Here is an 11,490-nt window from a genome sequence, read left to right as displayed (position 1 = left end):
TGCTATAACTTCTTCGAACACCCCAAGCGGGCTGTTGGAGAAATTTTGCTTGTAACGTCGAGCTTGAGACGGTCAGGCAAGAATCTTGAACCTGTGGTAGTTTTCGAGCTCGACTTTGCGTAAGGGTAGGTAGTATGACTGCAATGATGCTGCCGCGAATGAACTGATTCTGGCAGACATTTCCGAAGTCATCATCGATTGCTGTCATCACTCTCACAACCTTTGAGCAGCACTAAATCTCGTCAAGCCTTCGCGATTTCGGCATGTCAATATACCAGTCCAGGGACCTTCGCGTGTCAGACTTCCAAGAAGTCTTGTTACCATCATTCGCCATATCCTCTTCCAGCACCGGACGGGTCAACGGCTCTTGTCCGCTTCCATTGTGCGAATTGGGCCCCTTCTACGAATACTCCGCACTTCGATCTTGGATGGAGGCCCGATCGCTCCAACTGGCGTAGCTCAAATTACAGTCAGTCGTCCTTGCGTCGCCCAAGTGGAAGCAAGCTTATTCTATCGAACTGAGAATACCCTAGTTAGAGCCATGGTTGATTAGATACTTTGGGTTCACCTTCTAAGTAGCGCAAGCTGGTAGCCACTTCCAGCGTTGCCGCACGCCCGGATATAGATCCGGCCAGCCATGCTTTCCCGAGGATACCATCACGAGATGTCAAGAATGCATCCACGAGACCTGCATTACTTATGGTCGTGTTGCACATCGGTCGGAATGCCTCAAGATAGCGAATCCGAAGGAGATCTGATACGACTGACAGATGTTGAGTCGGGTGTGGATACTTAGTCCAAGCTGAGGACCTGTTTCGGAGTACGAACCATCAAGTATTGCGCTGACTCACAGCGGCTTGACCAAGACGAAGCTTTTAAATCTCAATCAACGAATGGGGTTTGTTTCATCGATGCCTTGGGATTTCACTCCTGTTTGATGGATACTTGCCAAATACACACTGCCGGTGTTGCGCATCTTTTCTTCTAAGTACCAACTCTAAGCTGTTCAGCCAATTCGCGAACTGGCTATCACACTACACCTGAGTACACAAGCTAAGAGGTGCCCAGGATGGAAGGCTCCTCGGATAATAATGATGTGGTCATTTGACGAGCCCGAAACTTCGGCTCAGTAATCAATATGAGTTGACTTTGGGGTCGATAGAAAGGGTCGCCAATATCGAGAGCTCGGGTTCAGAACCTGCTCTGAGACGGTCTGACAAACATACCAAGAGGAGAAGCGTGCATGAAGACCCGCCGCCGTCTTCCTCCATTTGCAATCTTTCTTACAGCTCTGATTCCAAGGACAGTGACAGACCTCTGATATTTCGACAAGCGTCAGTCTTCGAACTCTAAAGACCCTCGCTGGGGTAATTTCCAAGGCCCGTACGGGCGTAACGGCACAACAAGCCAAGTACTATGACGAAGCAAAAAGCGTACGCCAAAAATATTGTCGACAGCGGCAGAGAGGCCCCCGAATACCTGAAGCCTTGCTTGGAATCAGCTTCCAGTAAAGGATCAGGGACCGCACGTCGAATTTCTACTCCGAAAGCAGGGGTCAAAGCATAGCACTGCACGATGGAAGAATTACGGATCCAGGAAGTAAGGAATCGATAGAATAGTCGACCACACCCGACCACCGACTCGACAGAAATCTTGAACTCTACGAGTGGATTGGTAAAAGAAGCAAACATTGCAAAGAAAACGTCGGGCAGTAAGCCGAAAGCTTCCCAGGCTTCTCAAGCACCTGTTCGGGAAGCCCAAGTAGCTTTTGCAAAGAAAAACCTCAAAGAAACTCCGAAAGCTGCGCAAACTAGATCTCGCCTAACAAAGGCGGTTCTCTACGCAAAGGGATAGCCGAAGTACAAAAAAGTAGCAGGGATAGTTCGCTCTGAGGAAGAACACCGAAAGACGGACCTCGTGCAAGAGAGTCTTCCAAAATCAAGTCTTCCAAATTCATTTCTATGCCTGAAGTAAACCGTCAACCAAAGAGTGTGGAACCTCATCCGAGAAGAACGGAACGAACCAAAGTTGACTTGCCAAAGAGACTACGGATATATTCCTTGGTCTCTGTTCGACAAGCCGGCACAAAAATCCTTTCGACATTGCTCGCCATTCAAAGATATTGAGAACGGTCACCAGTCATTACACCTGCTACCAGAAAATAGCCCTTGTATTGACCTCTTCTTGTCGAAGTTATGGCGAAAGCAAGTGCAAAAACAAGTGCTTCAGGTCCCGTGGAATCTCCTACAGCTTCAGTGGCTTTCGGCTCCACTAGTAAGGCTAGTGCTTCGCTAAAACGCCAAAACCGCGCTGGACTCAAGGAACGCCAATATCGTCAGCTTTCTACTACGATGATGCCCTTCCCAAGGACGTGCTACAAAAGTTGAAGGATGCAGCCTTGTTCCCAGAGCCAGGATTGGATCTTTCAGACGCGTGGCAATCGAGATAGCCTTGGTCTGCAACAGCAAGAACATAGGAAGTGGACCAACTCGTCTAAGTTCTTCGAAATTAAAGCCCAAACTCAGACAAACTGAATAGAAAAAGTCGAGCGTGACGGGTGATGTTACTGCTGCATGGAATGCGGAGCCAAAGAAGAGAAAGTCGAATAACTGGGCAACAATGAATGCTGATCCAGTGGATGGCCAGGCTCCAAAATGTAGTTACAGGTTGTCAGTCCAGAACAGAATCCACAAATGTCGTCGTGAGGGACGCGCACCAGGTTCGAATCGTCTGGTCTTCATAGATCCCAAGACCGGAAAGGCACCGGCATCACTCCCTGCTTCCTTTACTTCCTTCGACTACCGCGACACTGTATGAAACGCCGTTGCAGCTACATCAGGAAGTACTTGCTACGAGAGAAGCTGAGGAACGTTAGGCTCGGGAGGTTGGAAACGCCATGCTTGTTAGTATAAGCGAATCTTATGCACCACAAAGTACAGATCAGAATCGTGAAACTGGGTCTGACGAGCAAGGAGTACCTCAAACGGGTAGGTCAGTACTGAATACCTCTGCATCGGCGCTCAGACCTACTGATGACATGGCCGACGGCCCGACACACATCGGTAGCCTCACCCTTTCTCTCCCAGCCTCCCCACGTCCTGGTCTCCCCCTGAATGTACCTCTTGGATTTAGAGTCGAGACAAAAACAATGGCCACCAGTTTTTACAAGACTACACCAAACGCTTAATGTCATTCATTCATGTTTCAAACGAAGCCGTTATCAATTCGTCAGATGAGCCTTCAAAGTTCACCCTGAGGAAGTATCACTATCCTGCATCATTCCGTCTCTGGGCCACGTTATCGAGTCGCAGACGGTGGTGGATAAGACAAAAGAAGCGATGTTGCTTCATGCGATTGTTGTGATGCAATAGGACCTCGATGGTGACATTGACTAGCCTGGAATCATCGTGCCTTGGAACATGTCTTGAAAGGGTGTCTACTCTGCAGATACGCCCCGAGGCCATAGACGCCCCGTCTGATAGGCGCCGCCGACTCCATGATTTAGTCTCAGAGGCGGCAAGGACCCAACAGCCGCAGTCATTAGTCTTCATTGTACGTGACTCCAGAGATGATCTTTCAATTTGATATTTTCCCTCCACACATTTTGAGAGCGTTAAGATCTTCGTACTCTTACCTTGTTGGAATCAGCCAATAGGAGGCCAGCATGGCTACACTGATAAGTTCCAATAGGTGTTACTACTACCCCTCATGGTGGCAATGACACAAGTGGCAAATGGCCTTAACGTGGGTTTCACACCATAAATAGGTAGTCCACCTCCATCCTTCTTACATCCTTCACAGAACATCACAATAGAATGACTATTCTACATACATATGGGACCACTCAATGCACACAATATCCAATATATCTCCGAAGAAGCTCTGACTTCGAGGTGTTTGTAGAGGTATGAAGCGTGGTCCAGGTTCTATAAGTCTACTTGAGAAGACTTTTGTGGTGATACTCGCACTTTCCCTACCAAGTTCCGTTTGGAAGCAGAGACGAAAATAGGGCAGGAGGGATTTTCGATCAAGTATCATTGATTTTACTTTGAAACAGCTGGCTTGTAAGAACCAGCTGACGGGCCGTATATAGCTAGATATACGTTACGCCTCTCTCTTCTAAGGTCGAACCCCTCCGTTTTTAGATACAGAACACATCAAAATCATAGGAACATCAATCGAGATAACGGACTTGGATGCCTTCCCGACTGCCACGTCCCCACCGTTGACAAAGACACCTTCGACAACTTCAATGAAAACGGCCTCAAGCTTTGATAGCCCGTCTACTTCTCGCTCGAACTCTTCCGCAAAGAGGAGCTCTCCCACGATGTTGGAGATGCACTTGGCTCTGCCCAGAATCAGATCTGTTTGAGATCTTCGCCTGCTTCTTCAACGCCAGAGGACAGCGAAGACTATCTTCCCTAGAGGGCTTCTTAGGGCCGAGTTAGAGGCTTGGTACCCGTACTCGAAAGAGCCTTTTGTGATTAGTTATACTATCAATAGAGTAATCTAGTTGCACGACTCTACGTCTTCTATACTATAGTTGCGTGCGCTTTCTTAGCGACGTTGACTTAGATCCTTACATGCTCTTTGAAAAGACTGAGAGCTGGAAGGTCTCAATCCAGTCCGTCGAGATCATGGGTCTACATCTCAAGCCAAGACACGATGATGGAGATCTGAGCATTGGTTTCGACGCTAAGACTCAACGGACAGTCTTTTGTATAGGCCATAATTCTCTCACAGCTGGGGTGGCGGACCGCAGTGCTTCTAGGGTCGAGGGCAGAGTCATACAGAAGGCACGCAAGCCGTCAGTGCAACCCAATCCTCTGGAGAGGAAACTTTCTTGGATATCATGATTGCAACCAAGCGGGACTGTCAAGAATTGATCGCCAAACTGAAAAATGTTACTTCTTCTTCGGAGATCTTGTTATCCGGGTGCGTGATACCGGTCCACTCCCACACGTCCATTTGAAACCCGACCAATTTCTTCAAGTAAGATCCCTGCCGAACAGACTCTGCGCACCCTTGTCAATAACATGTATGGGTCCCTGTCAACGTCGCAGGAGTTGTAGCAGTGATTAGAGCTTTCATTCTGACATTCTTCTCTCAAAGCGCTGGATGAGATGTGTCCGTGCTATCGAGGACCACGGCGAAAACACTATTACCATTCGAGGCAAGGATAGGGTCAAGCGGGTTGTGCAGGGAACTCAAGCAAAGCCTCTTGATGTTGAGCTTGTTGATGGACCCTCGGTCGATGGATGGGAAATCGCTTTGGCTGAGGATGAGATTGCTCGGCTGGCAGATGAGTTGGAGGGGTATAACTACGTATTAGATCAGGGAAAAGACGAGCGTCAGTAACCCACCAGGGGGTGTACTGGCGTGAACTCCAACCTGGTGGAATATAATTAGAGTCTAGCAAGACGTCAGCTGCATCCGAGGATCCTACAGGCTCGCGCCGAGGAGAGGGATTGTTCGATGCTTTGCTAGACCGAGGGCGTCTCAAGGTTCCTGCCATGGTGGCTGCTTGGAGTTCGGGAAAGGATTTGCGTCAGTATAGCATGGATGCAGCAATTTGCGAAAGTAAATTAATGTCCTTAAGGATTATGCATGAATTTCCGACTAAACGAAGACCTTAATTGCGTGAAATGAGTGATGCTAGCCAAGTTGAAGTTGACAAATGGTTTGCGAAGAATGAGATCACCATTGGTGCAGGAGCAGATACCCCGCAGCGGAAGGATGCTCTCATGTACACCCGGAGAGATTGCTTTGCTAAGACGATGAGAGATATCAAACCTACTAATCTTGTGCATCACTCTATCGACCTCACTGATAATGCCAGACCGGTCTACCCTTCTATCAAGCGATACACCCCTAAGGAAAGGGAGTTCGCTGCTAGGATCTTCCCAGAAATGGAGGAAGCAGGTATCATAACCAGGGCTGCTAGCGATTGGGGAGCACGTAGTCCGTTTCCACCGAAGAAAAAAGGGTCAGCTGAACTGAGAGTGGTCCACAACCTCATCCCGTTGAACGAGTATACCATCAAACCCCAGTATCCAGGTCACAGAATCAATGAGATTATTGATACAATCGTCAAACCAAGATTTGGAGCTTTTTTCTGTACGGATACGGCTAATGGATATTGGGCTATCCCAATTAAGGATGGAGATCAATATAAGACGGGGTTCATTACTCCTCATGGTTAGTACAAATATCTCCGCATGGGGCAAGGATTAAAAGGGGCTTGCGCTACGTATTCCCAGTTTGGCGATTTGACGTTTGGACCTTTACCTCAGACGGAGACCATGGAGCCGATACTATCAATCATCGGAGACCAAGGGGATGCTTCGTTCACTTTATTCATGGATGATCATGTGAGGTCTGCCAGGACCTTTGATGACATGTTTCGATTCTTGCACAAGAAGTACTTTCCGCGTGTAGCATTCGGACCAGTATACCTTTCGGGCCATAAAACACATTTGTTCACGGACTCTCTCGAGATGGTTGGCTTCACAGGCGGCCCAGAAGGTTTACGCCCATCTGCTAAGCACCGCCAAAGAGCTATGCATTGGAAGGAACCAACCAATCGGGAGGAGCTCGATGCTATCATTTGGATCACCCCCTTCTTACGCATGTTCATCCCCGGGAGAGCTGAGCTCGTCATTAGGTTGAAGAAGGCCTATCTCAAGGAGGAAGAGGTGGAGCTAGAAAGTGGCAATAGGGAATCGGTCCGCAAGAAATGGGTCGAAAAAGTTCATTTCAGAGAATGTAATGAGCGGAGTCGATGAAAGCTTGCAGATGCACCTAGCAACGGACGCTAGCAAGTGTAGTCTTGGAGGAGTACTGTTTCAGTTGCCAGGAGAACCTCCGGGGACAGAAGCTGAGGACCGCCATAAGACTAGCTTGGGCTAATTACTAATTCATACCCCAAAACTATGAATCCTTACCGAATCATACCCCTGGTTACTGAATCATACCCCTAGGGGTATGATTCATTAATTAACCAAACTTGCCATAGTGGCCTAGTTGAATGGCCTAGTTGAATGGCCTCTTTGTAGATGCAGCTAGGTGTCTATGCCTATACTACCTATTAAGAGTGTAATCTAGATGTCTATGCCTGTGTTGGGTATTAGAAGTGGAGTTAGGAGTGTGTATGTGAGCCATAGGCTGGGTGCAGACAGGCCGGGGGGCCAAATTTAGAGAAATCCTCTTATTTCTATGGTCGGATGGCCCAGGTCGCGGATCCTCTTCTCTCCTTGCGATTTTTGTCATGAATGGCAAATTATCGAATCATACCCCAAGTAATTAGGGGTATGATTCGGTAAGGATTCATAGTTTTGGGGTATGATTTCGGTAATTAGCCCGCTCAAAATGCCTCTTCAGCCAGGCCTTGAGGACCGAAAAGAACTCCTCAATAGGGTTGAAATCCGGCGAATATGGGGGCAAATACAAGATCATAACGCCTTGCTCCTCGCAGAGTCTTCTGACGTTGGCGGCATGATGTGTGGAGCAATTGTCCATGACGAGAACCGACTTTGGGCCAGGGAATGGGTTGCAGCGAGGGAGGACTTCGTTCTTAAGGAACCACTCGAACCGAGCACCGTCGATACTGCCCTGATGGATATGATAGCAAAGGATACCGTCTGAGCAGTACGCCGGTAGGACGCTATGCCGCTTAGAACGTGTGACGGAAACCTGTATCGCTGGCCGAATTCCAAAGGCTGCATAGCCTCGCTTCCTCCACATTGTGTGCTCATTAGCGGCGCTTTCGTCCAAAAAGACGAGCATATCATGTGTGAACTTGCTAACCTCCAGGAAGTACGCGTCACGGCAAATCTGTGAGCGTTCTAAGGCCTCGCGGCGAAGGCCTTTTCTGCTAATCCTCATGGAGTGTAGATTCTTTGAGATCATGGACTGGCTGACAAGTAGATCGAATCGATCAAATTAGATCATACTGCATCTCGTCCTGATATGCCCACCGCTTACTCTCGATAAAGGCCCTTAATCCGATCCATGCAGCCGGAAAAATCGCGAACTGTCGCCCGAGGAGGTTATCGATAATGCGGTATATGGTACTCTTCCAAACGCCCTCGACGGAAACAACGGAGGCGACAGCAAGCCCATTGAGGATATGCTGTTGAATACGATCCTTGTAGGCATCGAACAGTGGAGGAAACGGCATTGTGAGGCCTTCGAGGCCTTCTATACGTCAACAAGAGGCCCGAAAAAAGAAACACCAAGTATTCTATACATACGAGCGATTCCAGCCTCAACTTGACGATTTAGAGGGTTGTGGGAACGATAATATGGTAGGCATATCTGCAGTACGATTTTGGGTAGGGGGGGGTACTAGCCCGAATGCTAATTTTCTAGTTCCTCAATGATTAAGAATCTAAAGACTCGTTACCACGGCATTCTGCGACGAGATGTCGGGAAAGTCTTACGCCTACTCAAAGAAACACAGGGCTCTGGCGGTGGCATCTGCCGCTCCGGGCACAGGCTCCATTGAACTCTCAGGCCCGACTAACACACAGCACGGAACGCCAGCCGTTGAAGGAAATAGGGGCGCGAATGGCGTTGCACCCCCTAGTTTTGATCGCCATTGCATAGACTCGATCCCCAGCTCTTCTTCTTCCAGCCGTGCTTTCTCATCCTTGGATAACCCCGGCCAGTCTACAGTATCCGCAAGTGACACAGAACTCCAGCGCCAGGTTGTTTGGGCAGACGGCGTAGGTGATGAATCCGGGGGCGGTAACGTGACCTTGGCAGACGAATGCAAAATCTGGAGTCCGAAATCAGAGAAGACTCGCAAGGGACCCTCGCTTGAGATGGCTGGCGTGGGACTTCTCCCGCAGAAGGCGAGTAAGGCTCGAGTCAGGCCCCAGAGCGGAGTTTCGGTATCGCGGTTCTCCCTTCGCCTGGCTGTCGGGCAAATTACCGAATCATACCCCGAAAGTACGAATCCTTACCGAATCATACCCCTAATTACCGAATCATACCCCTACACCAAATCACACCCAAATATGGGGTATGATTCGGTAATTTGCCATTGCTTGGGGTATGATTTGGTAAGTTTTCAAAGTAGCCTTAAAATATGAGGGTTCAATGAAGGTAATGGTAGTGGTAGGCTTACTGAGCGTCTGGAAGTAGTCGTCGACTTGATTATTGATGACCGCCTCGGACGGTGGTATAATTTACGCTGCGCAACGGGGCGGGGTTTGACCCCCGAAGCTTACCCCGCCTCGCCCCGTTGCGCAGCCTCAGCAGCGTAGTGGTATTGTTAGGAATTATTCCTTCGGGGGCTCTACGGGCCCCTACGGGGCCTACGGGACCCGAATAGGGGTGTCTGCAGCGTGAAGTGCGGACACCCCCGGGCTCGAAATTTCGCTCACTCGACTTTCGTCTAATGTTTTTAGGCTGATAGAATTCTCATCAAATGCGGTCGGAGAAACTCCCTTATTTCTATGATCGAATAAGCCAGATCGCGGATTATCTCCTTCGTAGTTTGAGGCCACTTTGATAACTTACCAAATCATACCCCAAGCAATGGCAAATTACCGAATCATACCCCATATTTGGGTGTGATTTGGTGTAGGGGTATGATTCGGTAAGGATCCATACTTTTGGGGTATGAATTAGTAATTCGCCCCCTGGCTGTCCATAGGAACGCTGCACGACCCATGCAATTAGCAAATCCTGTTTCCAGCAAACAGTGAAGGCACTATTAGATCGAAAAAAACTTATAGTCGTTGCAGGAGCTGGAAGATCGAAGCAAGCGGGGAGTGAGTGTACTCGGAGTACCAATGCCGTACGCTGCTAACGCATTGGACAGTACCAGACTTCAGGTCCAAAACGGGCCTTTCTGCCACCAATGGCGCAGATGCATTTAATGCATCAGTCTACGCGAATGACGCTGCGACTTCGGCATATCACGCCATGGTACGTGCTCTGGACAAAGCTTCGAAGAGGGCAAGGCGGACACCGTTCCATGAGTTCTTGAGTCTCCTTGGTGGACCAGACCGCCGTCTGATGCGTTTGTATACTCAGAACATCGATGGTCTCGAAGTTGCCCTGCCATTCCTTGGGATCAACGCTCCTCTCGCTAGACGAGGTCCCTGGCCCCCAACCATTCAATTACACGGTACCTTGAAACACATGTATTGCCAACAATGTAAAGAGATCTAAGACTTTAAGGCAGCACTTTTCGACAGTGCAGTAGCTCCTCTCTGTCCCAAATGCGAGGAAACTGACCATATGCGGCTCCAGGAGGGAAAAAGAAGTCACGGTGTAGGTAGACTTCGCCCGGGGATTGTTTTGTACAATGAAGGCCACCCCGAAGCGGACACGATTGGGGCGATACTCAAAGCCGATATGGCCCAACGGCCAGATGGACTTTTAGTCGTCGGTACAAGCCTTCAAGTGCCAGCTGTGCAAAGGAGATGGCAAGGATTGTACATAAGCGACGGAATGGTGTCGTTGTATGGTTGAACCCGAACCTCCCAAGGCCTCTCTGAAAGTTGATTGGGACGAGATCTTGAATATAGACTGCCACGATGTCGCAGGAGTAGCCTTTAGTTATTTGCAGGATCTATGATCGCAATACTTGTATTGCCTTTGCCATCTCGGTGTGTTCACTGGAGTAATCGTATCTACCCCCATTTGCACCATACCCCCATTTGCGGCATCTTAAATCCGATAATTCCAACATAACATCAAAATGCCTACCTTTCAACCAAATTTGTATGTAATCAGTGTAATCAGTATCAGTAATCGTAGTCCGACTATTCGCTTCGCTCATAAGCGAATAGTCGGACTACGATTATCAGTATATCAGTATCACCTCGTGAGGTAGTAAGTCACACCCTCGGGCACTAAGCCCTACAGGGCTGTGTAGACAAAAAAGTAGCATTCCATTATTCTTCCCCTACTGTCAACCATAATATCCACACAATTCTATATAAACGTCTTCCTACACTATGCGCGTCGATGAGTATGAGATTGAAGGACCCTCGGACGATATCAAGTAAACTAAAGACCAGAAAGCGGCCTATGAGAAGCGTCCGCTATCAGAAGCGATTAATTGTAGGCCAAATGTAGGCCAAAAGTCATGATATTGAGTGTTTTTCCCCGGGCTAAATGGGTTACCTCTGATTTAGATAATTTGCATAGAGGATCAGAATAGGTTACTACAGTGGTACCTGAATTTGTAGATAAATCGCTTCATTTATCATGTATCTATATAGCTACATGATAAGATCTTCTCCGCTCGCTTAGCTGGCCCTTAGTGTGAAGATCGAGGAGTAGCGTCGAAAGTCGGTGTTTATGTAGGATTTATATCATATTAGACTTAGTGCCCGAGGGTGTAACTTACTACCTCACGAGGTAATATAGTCTATCTAAACTATAACGATTCGTTATATAACGATATTCTAGTTATAACGATTATATAATTATATAATAATTATTTTTAATATAGAATAACGATAACTTATC

General features: G+C 48.2%; 4 protein-coding genes across 4 annotated transcripts; 3 read left to right on the top strand and 1 right to left on the bottom strand.

Moving 5' to 3' along the window:
• Positions 1-6,302: 6,302 nt before the first annotated feature.
• On the top strand, positions 6,303-6,785 carry HO173_003267 (uncharacterized protein; the record flags this gene model as incomplete). Its single annotated transcript, XM_037305194.1, has 1 exon — positions 6,303-6,785. One exon carries the CDS (start codon positions 6,303-6,305, stop codon positions 6,783-6,785), a length of 483 nt encoding a protein of 160 aa, XP_037168059.1.
• Positions 6,786-7,368: 583 nt separating this feature from the next.
• Positions 7,369-7,644, top strand: HO173_003266 (uncharacterized protein; the record flags this gene model as incomplete). The annotated part of the gene is made up of 1 exon (XM_037305193.1): positions 7,369-7,644. The coding sequence occupies one exon, from the start codon at positions 7,369-7,371 to the stop codon at positions 7,642-7,644; it is 276 nt and encodes a 91-aa protein (XP_037168058.1).
• A 292-nt stretch (positions 7,645-7,936) lies between these two features.
• On the bottom strand, positions 7,937-8,179 carry HO173_003265 (uncharacterized protein; the record flags this gene model as incomplete). The annotated part of the gene is made up of 1 exon (XM_037305192.1): positions 7,937-8,179. The coding sequence occupies one exon, from the start codon at positions 8,177-8,179 to the stop codon at positions 7,937-7,939; it is 243 nt and encodes an 80-aa protein (XP_037168057.1).
• Positions 8,180-9,677: 1,498 nt separating this feature from the next.
• Positions 9,678-10,182, top strand: HO173_003264 (uncharacterized protein; the record flags this gene model as incomplete). The annotated part of the gene is made up of 3 exons (XM_037305191.1): positions 9,678-9,709; positions 9,753-9,779; positions 9,843-10,182. 3 exons carry the CDS (start codon positions 9,678-9,680, stop codon positions 10,180-10,182), a joined length of 399 nt encoding a protein of 132 aa, XP_037168056.1.
• Positions 10,183-11,490: the final 1,308 nt, after the last annotated feature.

The sequence above is a fragment of the Letharia columbiana genome (assembly GCF_014066305.1).
Source record: "Letharia columbiana isolate WasteWater2 chromosome Unknown Sc0000007_s0, whole genome shotgun sequence".
NCBI classification, from domain to species: Eukaryota; Fungi; Ascomycota; class Lecanoromycetes; order Lecanorales; family Parmeliaceae; genus Letharia; species Letharia columbiana.
The sequence above is the reverse complement of the archived record's forward strand: the minus strand, read 5'-3'. Positions and strand labels throughout refer to the sequence as shown.